The sequence below is a fragment of the Bombus pascuorum genome, chromosome 13, assembly GCF_905332965.1.
Source record: "Bombus pascuorum chromosome 13, iyBomPasc1.1, whole genome shotgun sequence".
NCBI classification, from domain to species: Eukaryota; Metazoa; Arthropoda; class Insecta; order Hymenoptera; family Apidae; genus Bombus; species Bombus pascuorum.
Window position 1 is genome coordinate 10,101,720 of NC_083500.1, and position 25,136 is coordinate 10,126,855.

Below are 25,136 nucleotides of genomic sequence, written 5' to 3' on the forward strand. Positions count from 1 at the left end.
TTATCAGAAACAGGAAAATGAGGATTGAAGAACAGCATAGAATTTACATTGCGATATGAATTTATTTAATCGGTCGTTTCTTTTATCCTACTTTGCAACGTCGATAATTTTATAATAATATTTAATTTATATTTAGTTATCAGCCAGTAAAATCTAAGAAAGCCGTGTAATTTTTCTCCGAAATCGAAAATCTGCTTGTCCAAGTAACTCAGGGACGTCGCTTCAGTCACAGACTTCATCCAACCATAATAATTTAGTCAAAATAAAATTCATCCACGATATTCATTAAAAACATCTTATTTAATCAAAGGATCTTCAAAATAATAACAATAATAAGGTATCTTTAGCGGCCATTCGCATAATACACGTAGCCATAAACAGCGGCGAAGGACATTATACCGGTGTTCCGAAAGAGGCGAACGATTACCGCGAGCCAAAGTTGCACGAACGTGTAAATTAAAAAAAGACGAATATTTCACGCGTTGCGACGGAATATTTCTTGCGAGCCAAGCTATTTGACGAGTTAATTACCACATCGAGTGGCTGCCAAAGGAAATGGATTATTCGTTGAGCGATACACACCGAAGATATGACAATTTTTAATTAACCTCCGGCGAAAGCGTTTTCGTGAAAGTCACAAAAAAATTACCCACATTTTTCTTCGTTTCGTTCGAGTTACGTATTTCTAGATATCACCGACTGTTTATTAAGAGGCCAGCATCCCTTATCGATCGCGTTCGAAGCAAAGGTAGTAACGCTCGTCGATGTTCCTTTCGTGTAACGAATAATCGATCAATCAACGCATTTCCCATGATAACAGTCTGACGTTGATTAACAAGTGTTTAAATAAAAATAGAACGAAGAGATGGAAACGTGTAATGGCCTGTAACGTGTATTTCCACGGATACATACAGGTGTATGACTCTTACATGACACGAGAAAACAGAGCACTATCAAAATCAGCAGATGGAGAGGGAAAGTGTTTCGCGAGTTCCTTCACGGCCATATGAAATTCAGGATATTTTATTCATGAACGACGATCTTAAAAATAAACCGGCTAGTTGAAAATTTTAAATGCTGAATGCTTGATTGCGTTGTGCTTCGCGAATATTCATTGTCGCCGTATTTTTCAACAACTGTAAATGTTTTGAATAAAACTAAGAGGTAATTGAGTGAAAAGAGACGAACTTACGGTTGTATTCATATGTTCGTTTACCGCGAAGAAATCACACAGCCACTAACAAATCTTACAAAATGTTTATCATTTTTTGTTACTTTGCAATCTCTGGAATCTCATCTAAAAAATCTCGCCAAGATCAAACTCATCTCTTTCGACAAATTTCTATCGATACCTTCGAGCGTTTACGGTCTTTCATATGCAAAACAGATTTGTTACTATTATACATTAATCTACTAGAAATATGTTAACGCATAGGTGGATTACTTTTAAAAAGAATCTAAAAGTTTGTTCAAATTTGGAACAGTTTTCTTAAACAGCCTATCCCCTATGAATTAATACGGATCAAATGTTAAGCGCTTCTCCCACGTGGGCTGAAATTCTATCCAAAATCGCATCCGCGAGCGTATTCGCGCTCGCGCGATAGCATCACCAACAATATCGTTCTCGGCGGCGACGAGGTGCACAGAGGCTCGAACAAAAGCGACGAACAAGAGAAGCGGCCAGAAAAAGTAAGAAAAAGCAAGAAGAAGAAGAAGACGAGGCGAGCAGTAGCGGAAGAGAAGAGCGAGAGAAAGAGAGGCTACGGGAGAAAGAGCGGGAAGATTGGAGCGTATCGCGCGGGTCGTCCTCGTGCTGGTCGCGCGTCATGGCGTGTGCTCGCCGCTTCTTTTTTCCCCTGGTCTTGACTGCCCTGCGCCCCGTATCGACGCGGGGGCCAGGGGTAAGAGTAGTAGGAGAGAAGCAGAAGCAACGACAGAGCGGCAGCACATCGAAGAGATGCCCATTCTCCTCACCCCGAGCCAGAATACGTGCAGGTGTGCACGAAAAGGTCCTCTCCCGCGCGCTCTCTGGCACCAACGAAGGGGCCCCCCTGCGCCAGTCGACCGTGCACACTCAAACACACGCACGGATATACCGCGACACACGTGTACACTCAGTGAAATACATAGACGCGCACACAGAGCGCCGGGAGACGCGTGGAGGGAACCTGTGCCGGGCCCAACAGGCCCCCGATCTGTGGGAACTGTTCGGCCCGCGAGCTTCCCACGATACGCTCCGGCTGCTGGCTGGCTGTGCACGGGCTGCAGGGTTCACTCGTGCGTCTCTCCCCCTTTCCGTTCCCCCTGTCCCCGTGGCCGATACCCTTCTCCCCGCCCAGAGCCCACAGATTGTATGGAAGGGGCACCAACGATGGGACAGTTGGTGGGGGCGATCCGTAAAGGGTATAAGTAACCGGTCGGTCCCCACCAGGGACTCAGATCCGTTGTGAACACGGCAGTGTACGCTATTCTCGGCACTCCGAGAGAACGCATACACACACACACATCAGTCGTACATAGCATCTTGTAACGCATATTTTGTGTGCGTCATCGAGTTACTCTTATCGAACTGTATATTTTTATCAATCTATCGATTGGAACGTTCCGCGTTCCTATCGAATTGTTTCTGAAGGGTGGGCTGGTTTGTGACAAGTGGCAAGTGAAGAAGAGACTCTTATCGTTATAAGAATCATGACACCACATACCACCTACACACCGGTCGGCGGTATGGAGTACGAGGAGCCAGTGTCGAGGACTTATCAGTACAGAAAGGTGATGAAACCGATGCTGGAGAGAAAAAGGCGGGCCAGGATCAATCGTTGTCTCGATGAGCTAAAGGATCTCATGGTGACTGCTCTGCAGGCCGAGGGCGAGAACGTGGCGAAGCTGGAGAAGGCTGACATACTTGAACTCACTGTTCGTCATCTTCACACGCTCAGGGCTGCCAGAAGGCTCACTCTAACACCGGAGAACAGCTACGCGGACAGATTCAGAGAAGGATTCACCCAGTGCGCGCAGGAAGTTTCGTCGTTCCTATCGACTCCTGTGGCAGCAGCCGTTCATCCAGCCGCTGGTGCACAGTTAATGAGACACCTTGGCGGATGTTTGCGACGACTCGAAGGACCAGCGTCGACGAGCACCGCCACCACCACGGTGACCGCTGTTAGTAAAACGACACCCGCTGTCAGTCCAGTTGCCGGCGTGATGATTAACGTGTCACAAAACGTTTACACACCGCCACAAAGTCCTGTCAGCGTGGTGAGTTCTTCGGGCGAATCCACAGAATCTTCTAACGCTGTTTGGAGACCGTGGTGATGGAAAAATCCGAGAGGACGAAGTTTGAACGATAAAGATCAAGTTCAAAAGATCATCGAAGATCTTCAATTAGCAATTCGATTTCATTTGTTCCTTTCCGGTGAAGAAATTCTGCCGATCGTGGGGCAGAGGCACAGCGAATGCGAGAAAAAACGACGAATCATTTGTCTTCCATATATCGAAAATTGTTACGCCTCGTGTTTGTTGACCGAGGGCGTTTCCTAATTAATATTCATAATATTAATGTTGCTTTGGTAAATAATTGAATATCACATCCGGTACCGTCTTCGGGAACATCTTCTCTTTATTTCCTCTTTTTCTTTCAACTAACTGTATTGTAAATAGGTGACGAAGCTTTAAGTGACACGTCTGTGATAGGGTTCGATTGTGTACCTGACATGTAAACTATATTCGTAAAGTAGGAGGATTATTGTTACTATAGATGTTAATTTGTTATGTTTAAGAGACAAGATTTTCTTTAGACGTAACGATGTCCACGCGATGTTTTTGTTAAAACCGATCGCACGTCATGCAGAAATAAATAAATAGATTGTTTCAATCTTAATTCTTGTTCTTTGTTCTTTCGTTTCATCGATCCTTCATCCTTGGTCCTTTAAACTCCTCGATCTCGTTATCGTTTCATTACGTCAATGTACACTGCCTGTTTCATTTATATTCATTAATTTCTGCATAAAAGAAGAGATGGAATGGTATGAAAACATACTGTTGATAAATAAAAAATATTTTGTATGATAATCAATGGTATGTTTGGTTATTTCGTTAAAATCGCAGTTCGTTTATTTAACAACAGCCAGCAATTGTTGCACAGCTCTAATTCTTTAGAATGCATCGATCTACTCGAAGAAAGAATACGATTTTGCTCTATTTCATCTGAGTAACTTTTAATGTAAAAATTATTTGAAGAAAAATTGTAGGCAAGAAAAGTGTAAAATTTCCATTGCAAGGATTTTGGAATTCTGAAACTGATGATCGAAAGAATTAGTCGTTAGAAAAATGTGCTGAATCGCAGGAGAAGTAACCTCGATAATCGAATATATGTTATTTTAAGGAAATTATATGCAGTTACATTTCTATCCGACAAAATGACATTCCATGTACATACTTTCGCGAGAAACGGACTTTATTTTTAAGAAACCTGGCAAACAGAAATATACAAAAACTATGGACGTTATGTATAAAAAAAAAGATTCAAGGACTTACCGAAATTTAATGGAATAATTTATCACTGAAAATTTAAATCGTCTCCATCAATCGCCGTGAGTTTCATCGGAAAGCCGGTCGATAGCTTCGTTTTAATTTATAATTTCGATGGAAAAATACAAGAGCATGGTGTCGCCCACCAAAAAAGGAGCGTGCTTCAAAAAGAGAGCACAGGTTTGGGGAACAGAAATTATGTCACTTCCATGGGAAGCATCGACATTGGTAAAATGCCGAACAACACCTGTCGTTCGACGATTTCGATTCCAGACACAAGAATCTGATTAAGATTGAAAAAAGAAGCTGATTTTTCAAGAAGCGATAATACCTGACCATATCTGAATAAAAATTCCAATTTTCCAATCCTTTTAATATTTGTCTGAATTTATGTATCCGGGACATTGCCATTATTTTAAGAAATATCAAATATCAAAATAATTCAAAGAAAAATTAATCGCTTGCTCGAAGAAACTAACATAATTGCATTAGAACAACTGATCTATAATGAGATGATAAAAACAATTGATCGAATGAGATGGCATACGCTATCAGTCAAAAATATTCGATCTTCCCCATTTCTACCCATTTTGAATCTCTTGCTCCTGTTCTGAATTTCAATAGATCGTTGATAATAGATCTTCCCCATTTCTACCCATTTTGAATCTCTTGCTCCTGTTCTGAATTTCGATAGATCGTTGATAAGAGAGTCTTCCAAGATACCAAAATTCCAACCTAATTGCTTCATAAATTATATTCCACTAAACACACATTGATCTGAAACTTTTCACTAATTATATATATCGTTTAGGTGATCACGTTTTCATGAACATACTTTCTACGAATAATACCCAAACACGGTATTTTACTCGTCGAAAATAAATACCGTGTCGTAATAACTTACTACTTACACGTACGACGTAGGAATAATAAAACTGAGGCGTTCTTGCGTGCAATTAAAATTATATCTCGTTAAAAACAAGGAAGTGTTCAGATAGTGTTTGACCGGTACCATATATTATGTTTAACGTATCTTTCTTACCCGTGTTCTCGATCCATGTTAAATCAATTCGGGCGATTATTAAATGCAAGAAAGAAAGAAAAAGAAAAGAAAAAAGGAAAAAAGCAGCGCGATTCCGGTGATAACCTAATTTCGACGGATCACTGATTCGCTACTTTCACGACACGCGGACCCATCAATCGTCTCTTCTCTCGAGCATTTCGCGCGGATCGTTTCGCAACTTACTATACAGGGTGTCCTATAATTTGCGATCCTGTAATTTACGAGATCATCGAAAGGACGGCGATTCCTTCGCCAAAAAAGGAGCTCCACGACGAGAAAGAAATTTTCGACTGCAGAAAGAACGAGACAGTGAGACTTGTTCGCGTTTTCCAGCATCGTTACAAATCGTTGTTAATGCTGCTGCTGTTGATCCGTGTAGATGAGTGTAGATGAGTGAGAAAGATTACGCGCGAGAAGGTTAATCTTGAACGTTCTTCGTGTTATTAATGATAGCAATTTGAGACACATTCGGGGCTCCGTTGTATCTTTGATGAACCAGATAAATCCTCGCATCGTTGCAGCAGGGTTTGTTCACAGCTTCTGCAACGGTCTTTGGAAATTATTTGACGGGCAATTATTTGAAAGGAATCGGGTTGCAGATTAAATTATTATTTTTTTTAATTTAGTTTTCCTATAAATTTGTTCCTTGTTCGTTATCTGTACCGAAAATTTAATTCGATATGGTATCGTTACTATCGACAATTGGACATTGTTTTGATTAAAATATTTGTTGTTTAGGTTGCAGTCACGTTAAACGAGTTAAGAATCTTATCAAAAAGATTTTGAAATATCGTGCCCCTGATGGTTTCAAGCAGAATCAGATAAGAACACTTTCTTAACGTAATCCAAAATTTTAGTTACGCAATTATTTACGAAAGTAATAGTCCGACAGACTGTACAGGACTGTACAAGATTCGATCTGTAAATAAATAAGCCAGGAGATTAAACATTTGTAACCGAGAATTTTCTATTTCATCTATGATTTATGATTACGTTCGCATAAATCTTGAACTAATCCCTTTAGCGATCCAGTGGAGGAAATCGGTAAAAGATCAGACATTTCCTGATACATTAAAAAACTCGTGCGTTTGCGAGTCAAAATTAAAGAACACATACACATCTGTCCTTTAATAATCAGTTACGTTTTTGTATACCAAACATACGTTTTACGAGCAATTCAAATCACTTTTCCCGCCAATTCGACACCCAGCGCGCCCCATTCCAATCACACGCGTCGAGTTCCGGATTCACTTTCAACGCGCGATCCATAACCACGCGATAAATTACACATATGCCAAATGGATCGAGATCGCCAGGTTCGATGCATGGCGGGCGATTAAAAACTGTAATAACGCGAAGACGCGCAGATGTTTTTTCATCGTTGAAGAGAAAAAAAATATCGAGGCGTATAATTGCGATCGCGCCAAATTTCCAAGCAATCATCGCAGCTTTATCCTTTAATAGCCATCGGCCGATTCTTCACGCTGCCTCTACGTTATGGGAATTTTCTCTCTTTTGTTTTCTCTTACCGTGCTTTTCCCTGCCAATTCGAACGTTTCGCCGGCTTTGTCCATTTCATCGATGTATGCTAATACGAAAGTTGTTCAGGATTTTGAATGGCCATCTGTTTTATGTTTCGAACAAGGCTACTCGCTTCTTTGGAAAATTCCTTGGAATTACCTGACCTGCCCGAGCTGTAAATCTAGTGACTTAAAGATTACGGAAAATCCCTGGCCGAGAAGGCACGATGAATGGACGAGACCTAACGGTTGGTAAGGGCAATCGGCAACGTACTGGGACATTTCCTGTACTGGGACAGTTCGTCCACATATCGTCGTACAGTGCGGTTCAAAGACTTAAAGTTCGTCCACATATCGTCGTACAGTACGGTTCAAAGACAAAGTTCATCATCAGATCGTCGTACAGTACGGTTCAAAGACAAAGTTCATCATCAGATCGTCGTACAATGCAGGTAAATACTTAAAGTTCATCAACAGATGGTCGTAGCGTGGGTAAAATACACTCGATACATTAAACCTCCTCTATTTTGAGCGTTAAATCATTCGAGGTATCGACCGATGGGTTCGACCTGACCAGTTCCTCTTTAGTTATACTTCGTTGATAATTTGCAACAGATAATTCGCAATATTAGTTGATAATTCGCAACAGAAGTAATGGCGCTTACTTTCTTACAATATTACGAGATATCATTAGTGTTCGATACAATAGCGAAAGAATGATAAAATATCTTTGCTTCAGCAAGTTTTTTTTGGTTTTTACAATTTGTCCTGAAGGACATTTGGTAAAGTATTATATCTTATTGGTAAAAAAAATAAAAATAAAATATAGCACGTGGGTGGCTACCCCCAGCAGGGTGCCATCTTCGTGTTTGCTAGGTTATATCTTTTATGACTTAAGCAAGTCGAGCGAGAAAAGACATTAAGACGGAGACAATTTTCCGAATAAGTTTATGGTGGAGTTGTTTGAGCCAGCGAGGAGACATTGCACGAAAACTAATAGAATAAATCATAAAATGTGTAGCTTCGCGAAATAAAGCACGCTATCGAATTATGCTAATTACCGCTGAGATTATTAACGTTAATCTGGTTACTTTTTGACGAATTTTGATAGAAGTAGAAAAGTATGATCGTGAAGCTTTCAAGATGTTTCGTCGGGTGAATTTTTGCGTAGCTCGGAATCAATCCCTCGGTCGAGGCGGTCACTCGCCATGTCAACGTAATTAGTTGGACTGCAATAATCCTAAGGAACTATCGTAAAAGAAGACCTTTTGATTTGCCGTTAGGTGACTCAAATCCTCGAATTAAGAGGTTCCTTATGGTTATTTCTCCAAAGGGTAAAATTTGGGGAAACGTGGGTTTTCCAATGTTTCCCTAGATTAAACCCGGAAGCGACCAGTGGTGAGGCAATTTCTACCGAGCAAGAGTTTTCCTTTGCGAACAGATAAGTCAATATTAATAACTAAAATTTACTAGATTAATAAATTTAATAATTTTAAATAAATATTAATTTTAATTTTTAAATTAAATTATAGAGGGACAGTTTAATTTTATGATTAAGAATTGATTTAAATATTTATATTTTTAAAATTAAAATTTACTAGATTAATAAATTTAATAATCTTACCGGGTTTTCATCCGTCGATAATTCATCTACTTCATTTATATTCATACGCACCAGCGTAACTAGCTTCTATATAAAGTTGTTGGAAATATATGTCGGAGATGAAAGAACATCGAGACCTTTCTTTTGGAATTTTTGGGACAATCCCCAATACTTTAATCCAGACTTTGGATTACGGCTATATTTAAATAATAAGACTTAGAAATAGTCGTTTATGATTTAATGTGATGTTTGCTCCGGGGATTTATGACAATAGTCTTGCGCTCGAGGTGACCTAGTCGTTAAACGTAGTCACGTAAACGGGATGGACGCTTTTGCCTAAAAGAAGTATGGAGTAATTGTATAGCTCTTCTACAAATATTGTTGATCCCAGAGGTACAAAGAGGTATAGAGTTCTGTTTGTGGACAAGTAAATTTAGTTACGGTTGAGTTATGAACACGTGACTTTAGTTACAATTGATTTATGGACAATTAAGCTTAGTTACAGTTAAATTGTGGACAAGTAAATTGAATTCGATTTAGACTTTGGAAGAAATCTCATTTGCTATCCCGTTGACGTAAAATTATTGTCATTAGCATCTTAAAGTATCTAATCGCCACGGTTACTTGTCAAATTCTGTAATTAATAATCATCAAATGTCATCTATATTGTATAGTATCATAAAAGATATAACTTAGAAAAAACGAAACTGGCACCCCGCTGGGGGTAGCCACCCACATGCTATATTTATTTTTATTTTTTTTTTTTTTTTCTTCACCAATAAGATATAACACTTTACCAAATGTCCATAAGGACAAATTGTAAAATAACCAAAATAAAATAAAAAAAAAAATATTGTATAGTAACAATGGCTAATCCAAATGAAAACTCGTTACACGCTCTAATCCCAACGATAACTCGACATATATAATATCTCGAACATTTTAATCAAGTGCTATACTACCTCTATTATCCTAATCGAAATAGGGGATCGATCTGTTCGTGGTATCGATTGTCTAATCGTAAATAGAATCTTCGACTCCCATTGACGCGCTTCCTCGCGATCGCGTCTCCCCGCCACTGATCGAATAAACACAATCGTGTCTTTTAATTACAAACAGCAATAATTAAAAATTCCCTCGAATTTGGCAAATTACAGAGCAAGCTACTTAGCTCGACTCGAGTATTCCACTGGCTCAAATAACTCCACTTTGCCCTAATATAGCCCGTTTTCCCTTCTCGTTTCCCTGCCCTGATTTTTCTTTCTTCTTTTTCCATCTTGCTCTTATTATGGGCTCCGTTTCCGATCGATCGATAACGAGGGCCGAACGCTGAGTGCAGAGGGAGCATGTCCCGATCGTATCATGGCTGCATTAAGCCTCAAGAGTTGTTTTAATTGACCGGTTCGCGCGTCGTTCGTCTTCGATACGGAACTTAAAATCGATCGATTTCACTCGCAGATAATTCGATTATAAACCAGTTGGTGGTTGGCGATTTTTCTGCAATTTTTCTCAGTATGGTGTAACGCTCGTCGAAAGAGAAAATGTAGCGATTGATTGAGTTGTTGCAATGTCTTATCCTCGCATCTTGCCAACGCTTTCATGTCTGATAATACATTGTATATTAAAAATTATGACGGAATACTTGTACATTTATGTCTTCGATGGAATTATCCGTGTCTCTTCGAAAGCTTATACAGAGTAACGTACGTTTAATTGGAAATCAACAATTTTTGCAACATTTTTTTGCCACGTCATCTATTGAATTGATCCCTCCAACTTCTCAGAGAAGTTCAAGTCCGTTTTGAAGAGTGTGTCGATGCTCTTGTCCATATGCAGTACATGGGTTCGTAGTGGTCACACACATACACGGCATCGAGCATTGCTTTATCATGTCGTGTGCAGTACTCTCTGGTCGATAATGTTAACGTGCCCGTAGCAACGACACGCGAGAACAAGTTGCCTGCATCAACAAGCCTCGGAAATAGCCCCGAAAGTAATCAAATACCGTCATATATCACTTCACCCTTATTATCCCTTATTATCGACGTTCGATAACACCGAATATACCTTGTGGCTCGAACGATAACTAGAAACGTTGGTGTTTGTTTCAGGTAGCCGCTCAAGTCCGTCCGCAGAATGCTGACAGCTGCCGTTTACATAATTTAAATAGGTAAGTGGGCATGTTGTGGGAAAATTGGTTAACTGATAACGCGTACGTGAAAGTCTCAACGATATTTAAAAAGTTATAAGCGATTGCGACGTGAGATTCACGCGAATGATAAACTTTCTCGTCTGGATATAGCTCATTAAGCGATAGCGTATAAACGCGGCCGACGCATCGATAACCGTTTTTACAAGCTGCCATCCTTTAAGGAGAATCATAACGATGTGCCTTCAATGTGCACGAAAGCCGATCATTTATTAAACCGCTGGTTTGCATTCGACTTTGTATCGTATGTTCTATCGTGTGAAAATCGAGCACGATTTTTCGAGTACCGACGAGCGAACACGAGCCGTGTCGTTCCGCGAAAGTTATTACGTCGCCGTGTCGTTTGCCACGGTATTATGATGAATTCCGTCCTCATTATCTGTCTCATTAAGCCGTACCGTGCCTGTCGTTTGCTTGCCTCAAATAAAGTTCTTTCACCTTTATTTTTTCTTTTCTGAATTTTTTATTATTCGCGAGAAAGTCTCCGCCGGTCGAAAATCGAGAAAGAAGCTTTTTAAATGTAATATCGCGTGCGTACGAAACATTTTCAAATTTCATTAGTACCGCGAAACAGGATGATCGTGATTACATTGGCTGAGTCTGAAACCAATCCGAAAATATATCTAGAAATGATATTTATCAGAAACATACGTGTATTTAGTAAGAAATTAGTATACACCGCACGATTAATCATCCTAAACGTATAATAAGCGTTAAGTTTGTTAATATAATGGATAATCGATCGTTGAAATATTTTATGATTTATATGAAATATATACGTATATGCAATTTCTATATATTTTCAAATCACGACACGTTGTGTCTCATAGCATTGCCAATATAATTTCAAAATGTTTCTTGTAATACACGTAAATTCGGAAAAGGTATCCACAAGAGTCGAAACGCATTCGTGAATCTATATTTAATATAGCATATTCGTTCGTGAAACCTGTAATTAAAAACCTAACCGGAAGTTGTCGACCTTCGCGGTGACGTATGGTCGATATATCTCGAGCCACCATAAACGGTCGACGTTTAATAGGTTGGATATACCGCAAAAATGACGCGAGACAACAAAAGTGAGAGAATGATCGTTAGTCCGATTCATCTTTGCGCGAACTATTCGCGTAATGCGAACCGCGTACCGATCGAACTAAAGCCAAACATGTTTCACCATAGATGTTACAGATTGTCCAGGATGGACGTAATCGCCTACAATCACCATCACGAGATCGCGAGCGTCGAATACAGTATCGATGACGGTGACGCCGAGAGTCAGAACGAGGACGACGACGAGGAAATTCCTTCGTACATCGACATCGACCAGCTGGTTCTACCTGTAGACCAGTTGTTCATGAACAATGGCGATAAGACTGGCAATACACCACTCAGGAAAAGCTTATTCTCCAATGTGGCGCCGTACATCGTGTTCCAGTCGTTCGACAGCATGGGACCAATAATGCCCTACGAAGTAACCAAATACCTGAAGTGGCATCTCAGCACGATCACACCACTAATCGTACGTCATACCTTGACCAACTCAGGTTTTCATCTGATGAAAATATGCCAGGAGTGGTGTGGAACTTGGGGCAAGCACATGAAGTCGTCGTGCTTCAAGGCACTGAAGGAGTCGCAGAAGATCAACCACTTCCCAGGCACCTTCCAGATCGGCCGAAAGGATTGCCTGTGGTTAAATCTGAGCAAGATGATGCTGAAACACGGGGCGCAAGAGTTCGATTTCGTTCCAAGAACCTACGTATTGCCGCGTGATCTCAGCTGTTTTCGCCAAGTGTGGAAGAAATTGGGCAGCAAGGAGAAATGGATCGTAAAACCACCGGCGTCCGCCAGAGGCACGGGAATAAAAGTGGTGAACCGCTGGTCGCAGATCCCGAGGAAGCGCGCGGTAATCGTGCAACACTACTTGTCCAGACCAAAGCTCATCAGTGGGATGAAGTTCGACCTGCGTCTCTACGTTCTGGTCACGAGCTTCAACCCATTGAAGATCTACATCTATCCGGACGGGCTGGTCCGGTTCGCCTCCGTCAAATACAGCGACGACATAAGCTACCTCAACAACCGCTTCATGCATCTGACCAATTACAGTATCAACAAAAACAACTCTACGTACACTGACAAGTGGGCACTTAAGACGCTTTGGTCTTATCTAGAGCAGGAACACGTAAACGTTTCCATGTTATGGGCCAGTATGAAGGACATCGTCGTGAAGACGATGATAGCTGGTGAATCGAATATCACATCTCTGACGAGGATTAACACATCGTCTCGGTACTGTTGCTACGAGCTATTTGGATTTGATATTCTTTTGGACGAGAACTTGAAGCCTTGGTTGCTAGAAGTGAACATCTCGCCCTCGTTGAAGTCTTCCTCGGGATTAGACAGCGCTATCAAAGGACCATTGATCCAGGCTGTGCTCAACATAGTTGGCTATCAATTACCAAACTCTTTACCGGCTAAAGAAGTCAAGAAACTAGCAGAGAAATATCAGTTAGACATAGTGTGCCAAGATTACAGGCTATATAAAACCACGTTGAGTTACGACGAACGTGTTAAACAGTCTGTTTATTCGAATCTGAGGAATCGAGAGGAATATTTGGAATCTATAATCAAAACTTTGACTCCGGATGATGTTAGGCAGCTGATCGTGTACGAGGACGAGCTAACGCAGTTGAATACGTTTGAACAAATTTTTCCAACGGCTACTAGCTACAAGTACCTGCAGTACTTTGACGTTCCAAGGTACTATAACCTGCTGTTCGATGCGTGGGAGACTAAATACGCGGAAAATAGGTCAGAAGGGATAATGAGATTACAGAAACTCTGCCAGCAGAAATATCATTTGGAGCAGGCATCCGTCTGTTAGGTGACTATGTTTATACTCCAGCGGCCTAAACTGATGCTGTTCTCGTCGCGACCGCGTTGACGAAACCGTCGCGATGAATCAGAAAAGCAAAAAGGGGAGGAAAAGAAAATGGAAAAATGCCGGAGCCCTTTCTCTTTCTTTTTTATATATACATATATATCTATATACATGTATACTGTATCGCCATCTTGTTATACGCGAATGACCGATCTAGGGACTATATGTTACAAAATGTTCACGTTATGTGCCTATTTCACGGTTGTGCAATTTTTTTTTATGTACGATATTGTTTGGCTTAATAAATCATTTTACAACGATGAAAATGGTTCAGCGAATTGGTTAGTTATTTCTCTTCAGGATGTCCAAGATCAGGTTTCTGGATTTATATCGACATAATTAGAAAAATACACAGATTTGTAAAATTCTTGTTTAACGTACCTTTATGATACATTTTATTTGCAAATTCAGGTACAGAAGTGTATTGATAACTCGTTAATACGATGTTTATTGGCACATTCGGTTCTTATTGGATCTCTTCGTGAAATAATAATGTTTATAAGTAAATTGCGTTAATGCATCGATGCTCTACAGTAACAGTGGGCAGTTCTCGAAAATTATGTTAATAAAAATAGGTCTTGGCATGTTCAGTTTTTATTAAATCTGTTTATGAAAGAAAAGTAACAGTTAGGTTGGAATATTTAATTTTCTATTCGATAAAAAGATGGCTACTATCGTTGAGTTATGTTATTTGAAAATTACACTGACAGATGCCATTGTTCATTTAGGTGAACTTATCAGTGTTACAGTAGAACAAAACGTGTCAATAAACGAAATTGTAATGGTTAAAAGCAAAAAGCTTATTAGAATTTGTTGTCCAAATTCTCTATTTTTGTGAACTATATGTATGAAATAAACGAATTACATTGTCAATTATTCCCAGCTGTCATCTGTAATTCTTATCAATTGTAATTCTTTTTCTAATTCCTCGATAGTAAAATAAAAAAGATAGAGATTGATATCGATACAGCGTATCTTAATTCTGTATATCGCTCCCTTAACTATACTTTCATCGTATATTTCATTTAAAATATATATATAAATAAACGAAATCAAAAAGCATACTTTGATACCTACTTATATTTGTAACGAAGCAAATAATTCGAATAAAAATGACAAAAGTCGAAAATTAACGCGAACAAATTTCGTCATTTCAAGCCACCAGCTATCGATCTCACGAACGATATCCCAACTTCAAAACACACGATAATCCAAAAAAGATAAATCCACAAACTTCACTCGTTTCACCCATCACTAACCTCTAACTTTCTCACTTTCGGTCAAACACTTTAAATTCCCAGTGACACCAATCTGGATTCCAACTCAACTCGATTCTAACGGGACCACCACGACCAGAAACAGAAAAATCGCGAGGCAATCGAGACGAAAAAGAAGCAATGACAATTCGATCGCAGCGAGACTCCAGTACGAGTACCTGTTCCGGTAAATTATCATCCACTTACAATCTCGAGGACGACGAAATGTATTCTTACGTGGACATCACCGAACGGCTGATGATGGCCAGACCGTTTCGTCGAACAATCGTCGATCCAGTCGGTTCTGGCGACAAAAACTTGTTGCTATCGATGCGATGGAGCTTGTTCGCCCATGTGCCGCCATTCATTATCTTTCATTCGAACGAGACCGCCAAACTGCCTGATCAGATCACCAGACACCTGCTTTGGTGGAAGACGAAGAGAAGCACGCCAAAAATCCTGGCCGCCGTGGTCCGTAACTCTGGCTTCAAGACGACCAACAGGTCTACGGACAATTGGTGCGGCACTTGGTGCAGCACTTCCGCTTACACGAAACTCAGACGCACGAAGAACTTCTCCAAAGTGAATCATTTTCCCAGCTGCGACGAGTTAGGTGATAAAATACTACTCTGGAGGAACTTTCGTAGGATGAGGAAGAAGTTTGGCGCCAACAATTTTTACTACATGCCAATGACCTTTGTTCTACCTGGCGAGAGAGCTAATTTGAAGAAGCTGATGGAGAAGAATGGCGGAGTTTGGATCGTGAAGCCTCCGGATTCTTGCGCAGGCAGCGGAATAAAAATAGTTTCCAATTTCTACGAGATTCCTACTTATCGATCTTACGTGGTTCAAAGATACATCTCCTTGCCCAGACTGATCGATGGTATTAAATTTGACATGAGATTGTACGTACTGCTGACCAGCATCGATCCCCTTAGGATCTACGTTTATAACGAAGGTTTGGTTAGACTAGCTACCATCAAGTATGTTAATCACGTGGACACGCTGTCGGATAGGTTCATGCACCTAACGAACACCAGCGTGAACAAGGTCAATCCGAATTTCAAACCTAACGACGATCCAAACAAGTGTAAAGGTAACATGTGGTCGTTGAACTGTCTATGGAAATATCTGGCGGCGATGGACGACGTGGACATTCTTCAAATCTGGACCAAAATCAAAGACATCGCTATTAAAACCGTAATCTCTGCGGAACCATCTTTACACAGAGCCTGGAAGAGAACTTCGATGACGACTTATAATTTCTATCAGCTTTTCGGTTTCGACGTTTTATTGGATAGACAGTATCGACCTTGGCTGCTCGAAGTCAACGATTTTCCTTCAATGGAACCCGACACACCGTTGTGTAAGTTGGTCAAAGGACAACTGGCTGAGGATTACTTGAATCTAGTCGGTTTTCACGTGCCTGACCTGCTGAATTGCAAGGAATTGAGACTTCTTAGGCTGATTTACAGGAAAAACGCTATTTGTTATAATCGACAGTTGTACTCGAATATGCTGACACGACAGGTTAGAAAGAAGCAGTATAATTTTATAAACAAGGCTACTAGGAAATATTATTTGAAATCGATCTTGAAACATCTTACGCCGGATGACGTCAGAGTTTTGATAAGGCACGAGGATGAGATCGTGCAGACTGGTGGCTTCGAGAGAATCTTCCCTACGTGTGAGACGCACAAGTACTTTCCTTTCTTTGAAGCAGTTAGATATTATAATTTGCTATTGGATGCCTGGGAGAACGAGTATACGCATAATCGATCAAGAGGCATCGAGAGACTGAGGAAACTTTGTAGGAAAAAATATCATTTGTCTTGAAGGTACTGTCTTGTGATTACTTCGTAAGCGAAATGGCAACGTTATTCTGAAATTTTGTTCGAGGAAAAGCATTCAAAGGAATGTTGCACTTGGTGGTTTTTCGAGTAACTTGCAGCCAGTTCATTTTCCTCGTGGATTAAAATTAACAAGTATTTCCAGAATCCGATTTAAGTAATTTATTACCAAGCGCAATTTGTGCAAGTGAAATAAATTAATCGATGATCGAACAACACATTGACGATGAACGAATAATTTGAATGTAGTTTTTTCTACATTGTAGTATTTTGCAACCATAAACATAATGGAATGCTTTATGAGTTTATTATGAATTTTACATTATTTTGTAAATAATTTACGAAGTGGAACATTGGTACGCAACAATTTTTTCGACATTTTAACAAATTTACACAAGTTGTAACTTATAGTGCCTAGAAACAAAAGATATATACAAATAATTAAAGAGCTGTCAATAAATTAGTTTATTTGCTTTTCAGTTTGATCGACAGGAAATCATTTACAAATTGGTGCTATTTTTTTAGTCGAAACTATTTTAACAACGAAATTTGATAACGAGGAACGTATCGCTACACAAATGTTAATATTCCAAAACATAATATGGTTGTAAAGTGTGCAGTATTTTCTTGATTCGGTGTACTCGACTGAAGAATTGTAAAATATTAAAGTTTATTATACACATAAATGATTAGTTGTTTCAATGAAACGACACGCTAAATATACCGGTTGATAATTTTATGTACATATATAATCAACAAGTGATTCACTTTCTAGCGATACTGTATAATATTATTAATTTAGTGTGTACTTTGAAACCATGACAAAGAATAATAATTGTATTTTGTAAGATGAATTAATTTTCTTTTTTGAGCCAACGGTACTCGATATTTCCTTAAATTACACCAACGATAAAAATCAAAAAATTCACTTCATAACAGTAAAAGATAAAATTATATAGAGAGTAAAAAAAAGAAGAGATTCATAAAAAATTAAAGATATAGTAGAGCGTGAAGAAACTTTTATCGATAAAAAAAAAACGATCTTAAAAAGCTATAAAAATAATCCGGTGTAAACTAATTGCTCATTCTGGAGAAATTAAGGTATCAACGTCGACGGAAGATTGGCAGCAAAGATATGGGGTAGATGGCTATAGTCGTTGGAGGGTAATTGGAACAGAGCAGACCTTCGAAGAGTTAAATAGTTTCACGGCTGTAACAGCGTCGGGTTTAATAAATCCGTACTAACAATTTAATGTCTCTATTGTGACCGCGACGGCCGACGATACCGGCAACTGAACTTGATTAGGTTAATACGAAAGGGGACCAGATTTCTTCGCTTCCGCCCTTTAAATTCAATTACCAGCCTGTGCTTCGTCAGTTAAAACATCGTATATCAGTTTTGTCCGGAGGAAGTACGATCCACGATCGGCCGACGAAATCAATTATCTCTAAAAGTCATTGTATCCAGTCCTTGGTACAGCTTTCATTTATTTATACTTCAATATTGATTATGTAGATCATTCGCCGATTACGTTTACGTTGCCTCCTTGTAGATGAAATCGACATATTCTCCTTTTCTTCTCAGAATGATCCTCGCATCTTCGCATTTACAGCTCTCCGTAATATTCTTAATAATATTCCTTGTCAAGCAGGACGAACGAATCCAATCAGCAGGAGTCCAATTTATCAGACATCGATTAAAATTTCGTTGCAAATTGATGGACTTCTCTATCTACAGCGACTGCAAAAATTCAAAGGAAACCTTGTTTTATCGAGTTCTATACATTTCGTTTTCAGAGTATTAAATTTTTGTAGCCACACGAAGATACCGTTAAATTATACGAAATTTAATACACCGGATTCTAATTTAATTAATTTGCCAATTAATTGTAAATTCCTATAATAGACACGATGATACGCCAATATATTTTATAGCCATTCTAGTACAAAGAGTTTAAAAAATAGGTCAATAGCTGAATTTATTTGTGAAACATTCGCATCCATCGCTACTTATTTGTTACATTACAGGCTTCACAGCCTGTGCACAGGACAATGTACATACATATGTACATGGTGTATTTTGATATGGGAGAACGAATTTCGTTTACGAAGGAAAAGAAAAGAGAACGGGCGTAGAACGTGGCCTGTCAAATACGGCCAGCCAGTACACAGTCGTTTGAAGACAATGGGCTTCGCACAGTGCCACGACAGTCAATGAATTGATATCGTTATTGTAACAACATAATAGACATATTTTCTTATTGAGATTGCACTGTATGTGTAACGTGCGCGCCGTGTCGGTTCGCCTTTATGAATGCATTCATTCATGCGAGTCGTACGTATGTATTACGCAACTACTACAAACATCGCGTGTAAGGCTAAGGACCCCATCTTCGCTTCGATTCGAGATCGCTGAAAATTTGAACTATCTTTTTATAATTACACGATGATTTCATAATTTAATCAGTGCAAGGAAGAAATTCAACTTTCATTGTTAATTCATTTTTTTGTATGTAGAATAAACTTAAGAAAAATATATAATTACGTTGAGAATTTTGGATCTTAATAGCCGAAATAATGGTATAGGAACAGTAAATTTGTACTTAGAATTTATATTAGAATAGTTATATATTTATTTGATAAACGATTTCAAAGATATTTATCGATACGCACTTGCACGCGTCTCAGCACTTTCTTTCATACCAGACTGTTAACCGATTGAAGAGTTTACATTCCTTTGTTTTCGAGAAGCCACGTGCATACATGCTTCACATACAAGTATCACTACTATGCAGCTAACCTAATCTAGCACATAAAATTATACATATCTGGATAAATTATATTCTACTGTTTTATTTCTATTCCGTTTAAATTATATCTTTGTCTTTTGCTGTATGCGTCACACATGTTAATCAAAACAGCCCCGACGCAGCAGACAGTTTTCATTATCGTGATTAAAATCGAACTGACATCACCTTATCATTATGTTTAATCCCTGAAAGACGTTCTGTGGATCCATTAACGATCACGCTTTGTCACTTGTTCAAATTGACCCCACGAAAGGTCTAATGAGAGATAATTTCCTGGAAAAAGCACTGTCCAGAGTAATTCGTTGTGGAAATTACACGTGACTGGACGATAATAGCAAAGCAGAGTACATATTTAGATAATTCAACAGAATGAAACGACCACTCGTTAGCTTTATACAAGCCCTTGTTAGAATATTTACCGCTTACTCATGCTCCAAACTTAATCACACGTGTACCAACCAGTAGATCTTCGGAATTGATTTTCCACGAAAGCCAAGCCTTAAACTTCAGACTGAGAGGCAAACTCTTCGAAGGCTAAATGAAACAATTTTATCCTATACCCGTGACCCATTTTTGCACGATGAAATTCACCTTCCCGTCGCTTATGCGTACGACGCTTTCATGACCGTATGTATCTTTATCAACGATAATTGCAATGTACTCGATTTTTCGCGAATTGATGAAATACTGACAGCGCTGCTCGTCTAGTGACATTAATATGAAAGAATGATCGCAATTAACGATAACTATCATCGATACTCTATGTAGGTTACGTACAGTATTATAAATGGTGACGTATAAATGATATACGAAGAAGAAATATTACCTGTAAAGCTGAATTGTCGTTTTACAGGTAATATTTCTTCTTCGTGTATCATTTACGCGCCACCATTTATAATAGTAATACACATTGCAACCTCGTCGTATACATACGGCCCTGTAATTGTACGCAAATCAGCTTTCACGTGTCACTTGCCGCAACTATTTAAGCCCAATACCGTAAATAATACCTCGAGGCTGATTCTGCAAGGTGTACGACCACTTACGCACGATGTAACAGCGATAATCTACTTTCTTTTTTTTTTTTTTTTATTTATTTATTTAGAGCCGCGTCCACCTTCGATGGTTATTTTATTCGTATTGGTGACTCTGTAGTCAATTGCATATAAATGTACTTCATGAACTTATACAACGTCATATCAGACTAGGATCTTGCTGTTTGGTCATAAACATGTACAATATTTGCATTGTATTGGTCTACTTCTTGTCGATCGTAACAGATCTCGACCGTTCGAACTTCCTTATCAGCATCGGTTAAATTAACGCGATTTCGATTAATTAACAAGTTTATCTGGTTGAAGCGGTCGGGGAAAGTGTCGTGCCGTAGTTTCTACGGCAAACGACACACTTTTTTTTTAACACAGTCGCCTGCACGCGCAGAATATTTATGGTTGCCAAAGAGGGAAGTATAGGATTAATCTTTTTTCTCTCTCGATATGCCAAAGTACTTTTAACGAATGGAGATCACAGGCAGTGATTAAGGAAGATGGTATTATACGGTGATATGAAATTTTGGTAGAGATATAACGTGGTTAAAATAAGTTATTAACAGGTGCTGCGAAATGACGTTATAAAAATTTCACGTCATAGTTGGTGATTTAAAGAAAATTTTAAGATAGGAAATCGGAAACTTGCGCAATTAACGCGACGATTAATGCAGTATCGCCTTATATCATCTATATATCATTATTAATTAAAAAAGTTTAAGTAACGAGTTTCTTTTGTGTCTAAGAATTTAGATTTTGTCATTGGTTGTGATGTTGATGTGTTTAATATATCCTGTAATATCAAGATATTTTTATGGCTACCGATTTTATGGCTTTCTTTCATGCTGAAAAATTCAGATTTCGTTGTGTCAGAGATCCGTGTGCTTTAAGTTTACAGCATCTGTGATACAATGTGATTTAACGTCTTCAAATTTTAATTTGAAACCTCCAATTCGCACAGTGAATGATCCTTGTATATCTTCGTAATAATTCCATCTCTTTATTAGAAGCTCGTTGGTAATTATAGAATGGCCAGTTCTGTAATCGTCTTTTCCTCTTTGCTCGTATTATAATTGAGCACTGGTTGATAGAATTTTTGTGTCATACTATATCTTGAATTTGGATTCTCTCAGTCATCGTCTCTAATTTATCGCATCTTTCATATCTATATTATTTTTCTTTCATTTAAAAATATTCACAGCTATCCCATTTATGATACAACGACTTAAACAGTGTTTGTCAAAATTTCTTGCTATTACGATAACTTTAAAAGACCATTCGTTAGTCGACACAAGGAACACGATAACTACAAGATCGGATCATGTAATTCCAATATATTAAGTAGAATTTTTATTAGAAACGGACTTAAACAGTGTTTGTCAAAATTTCTTGGTATTACGATAACTTTAAAAGACTATTCGTTAGTCGACACAAGGAACACGATATCTACAAGATCGGATCATGTAATTCCAATATATTAAGTAGAATTTTTATTAGAAACGTTCGTCGTAAATTTTTGGAACAGCCTTCGGTACAACTGTTGACCATACGGTAGTTAATCGCTACATGGGAATCATTTAGCTATGGCTTACGTGTATACGTGTTGGAGTCAGCTGTAGATCGGCGTATCTCGATGCATTTCTCAGTGATTTTTCCAATCATCGCGTAGCGTCGGTACCACGATATTTCAGGCAAAGATAGATCGTATAACAAGTATATTGATTTTCAACGAGGTGTGTAACGAGTATATTGATTTCCAACGACTCCTGTGAAATCGATACACAGTCGAAGGTTTGCCACTTTGAATCTATGTATTCTATTATTCATCCATGTCAGAATTTTTTTAGACGAGGTACAGAATCGAGCGTCGAAGCGATTAATCTCTGAAACTGTAGATTTATCTTGATATCTACAAGAGTACACAATTACATAATTCTGCGTGGCACACGTATAAACCTAAGACATTAATTTACTCTGCAAGATTTATTCCATGTCCTACAAGAGATGTCAGATAAAGATATATGTTAGAGAATCACTTGTTGTGCGCGTATAGTTCATCGTACTGGAGCTTTCATGTATTCCATATAATATTTTAATGGATTTGATAACACGGTAAATTAATGACAAATTTTAATCCCAGATAATATTTATCGATTAGTTCATATCATTTATCAAGACTCGTACTAAGAGCGTATTAAATTTAGATACACGGTTCACCGATGTATCTGTCGACTTTAAATTAGTTTAATTTAATAGACTACGAAAATTCATGCAATTTTATATTATTACGAACGTTGCCTAAGGATATCAAATTTACATAAACATTCACTGCGTGGCAGCTTTAAATTGTCCATAAATTCATGAATACCTGTCGTCCACATTATCATATATTAATCTTAGAATCATTCAGGTATGAAGCAATTCTCGAAAACCCACCAACACGCGACAGCGTTTAAAGAAATCCGAAGAGATGACACGATCCAAAGAGAAACGATGAAAAGAGAAGAGAAAAAAGACGGCGCGGAGTTCGACGGCTTACGACCTCCAACCAAACAAAATGTACCGCGTGCTTAAAATCTTCTCTTCTACCTGTACAACAAAACGTTGAAACAATTCGCCAAAAGCCAGCAACCAGCGCAACTACGACCTCTAAAGAAATCCGACGAAATAAAACGATGTGAAGAGGAACGATCAAAGAAAAGAAAAGAAAAAGAAGGAGCGGAATTCGGCGGCTTGCGGGGGCGTACTGGAGGCCGGGTAACGACTTAATAAACCGTTCGGCCGGGCAATGGGTTGGGTGTGGGCGCGCGGCTGGTCTCTGTCCGCGGAGAGGGGGGCAGGGGCACGTGTACCGCGTGCGGTTGCGGCTGCAGCCGCAGCCGTAGCCGGGGTCGCGGTCGCGGCGGTGCGGTGGCGAGTCGACTACGAAGTGGAGGGGGTTACGGTGCCGACGGTAGTCAGGTGCGTCGCGTGCCCCCTTCTCCCGGCACGTAGTTAGCTCGTGTTTTGTTTTGAGAAGGCTTAACAGCGTCCGTTCCCACGCTTCCGCACGCCGCCGCCACGGCCGACGATTTCGAATTCGTTGCGCGCCATGGATTTCGCGCTCGAACGTGCCGCCATCCCGCACCATCTAAGCGTATTATATATGTAAGTAAGTACTGTGCTGTTTGAGGTGTCGTGGACCCGGTGATCGCGGCGTCATCCTGGCCGTTTTCACGGCCGGCTCGTTCTTGTAGAAATTGCGTGGATAGGTGGTCGGTCGGAGCAGGTTGCGAGTAGCGATGGGATGAAAAGTTCGATACGTAGAATCTCATGCACTTTGAGGGACTCGATTGTCACTGACCAGAAGGCATACTTTATTTTATAAAGCAACGTAAATAAAGGTAAACAGACGTATTATCCGAGTTAGTTTCGAACTTCTCGCAATGATGCTCCTGTTTCATAGAATCGTCTCCCATCTCGATATTTGAATGAGCGAAATCTCGCGAAGATAGTGGTTGAACTTTGAAACACGATGCCTCGCAATATGCTTGATCCCATCACTGAACGCCACGTTTAAATGACAATGTGGTTTGAAACGACGCGTTGAAATAGCTGATGAAGACGTCGAAGAGAGTCATCGTCGTTTCTTGGGTGACTTTGGAGACGTTCGAGGAAGATAGGATTAGGTCGCCGAGGTCATTTTCAGGTAATTGGGATGGTGATTGGTGACTCTGAGTTTCCTGGTGATGGCGTGAGATTGTGTTTCAAGGAAGTTGTATTTGTATGCGAGTATGACTTATTGATTTTCGATATGTATTTTAAATCAGCAATTTGGTTGCAGTTTTGCAACTGTTCTCCTTAAGCAACGCGTTGAAAAAATGATCGTTCGTTGCCTTTTTCTTTTGTCGTATAATAATGTCAATTATTTTCTTGTAAAAATGAGTTGTCATAAATCACGTTAATATTAAATCTACTGCTTTGAGAAAAGATTGCGCGAGACGACTACAAGGTGAAACCTAAGCACTAACTTTTGCACTCGTGTGTACACGAGATTCGCGCGTGCACGCCGCGCTCGTGCGACACGGCACGCTCTCCCTTATAACAGAGCCTACGTTCTTTTACATACAGAGTGGGCCATTGTTTCAGCATTACAATAATCTATCTTCTGACTTTTTGCCTTCTTATTTCCCCTTCTTGTTTTTCTCCTTTGTTCTCCCGTTTCTTGCTTACTTCCCGCCCCTCACACATCCTTCGCGTTACTTTGCACCCCTACCCTTTTTCATTCCTTTGCATATATTCTCTTTTGTTCTCTTCTCCTTTTAGCGCAAG

At 39.4% G+C, this 25,136-nt stretch overlaps 3 protein-coding genes across 11 annotated transcripts in view; all 3 read left to right on the plus strand.

Annotated features, from left to right (window-relative positions):
• LOC132913825 (tubulin monoglutamylase TTLL4-like) overlaps positions 1-14,129 on the plus strand; it is a 255,140-nt gene extending 241,011 nt beyond the window's left edge. For all 9 annotated transcript variants that reach the window (XM_060972427.1, XM_060972422.1, XM_060972424.1 and 6 more), the window contains 2 exons: positions 10,828-10,886; positions 12,105-14,129. In XM_060972427.1, coding sequence (XP_060828410.1) covers positions 12,124-13,806 — 1,683 coding nt within the window. In that variant the 5' untranslated portion in view covers positions 10,828-10,886; positions 12,105-12,123 and the 3' untranslated portion in view covers positions 13,807-14,129. The remainder of the gene's footprint in view (positions 1-10,827; positions 10,887-12,104) is intronic.
• On the plus strand, positions 2,024-3,880 carry LOC132913848 (enhancer of split mbeta protein-like). Its single transcript, XM_060972469.1, has one exon. The coding sequence runs from the start codon at positions 2,692-2,694 to the stop codon at positions 3,313-3,315; it is 624 nt and encodes a 207-aa protein (XP_060828452.1). The 5' UTR covers positions 2,024-2,691; the 3' UTR covers positions 3,316-3,880.
• A 154-nt stretch (positions 14,130-14,283) lies between the features above and the next one.
• Positions 14,284-17,823, plus strand: LOC132913824 (tubulin monoglutamylase TTLL4-like). The gene has a single exon (XM_060972421.1). It carries the CDS (start codon positions 15,261-15,263, stop codon positions 16,953-16,955), a length of 1,695 nt encoding a protein of 564 aa, XP_060828404.1. The 5' UTR covers positions 14,284-15,260; the 3' UTR covers positions 16,956-17,823.
• The last annotated feature ends 7,313 nt before the right edge of the window (positions 17,824-25,136 follow it).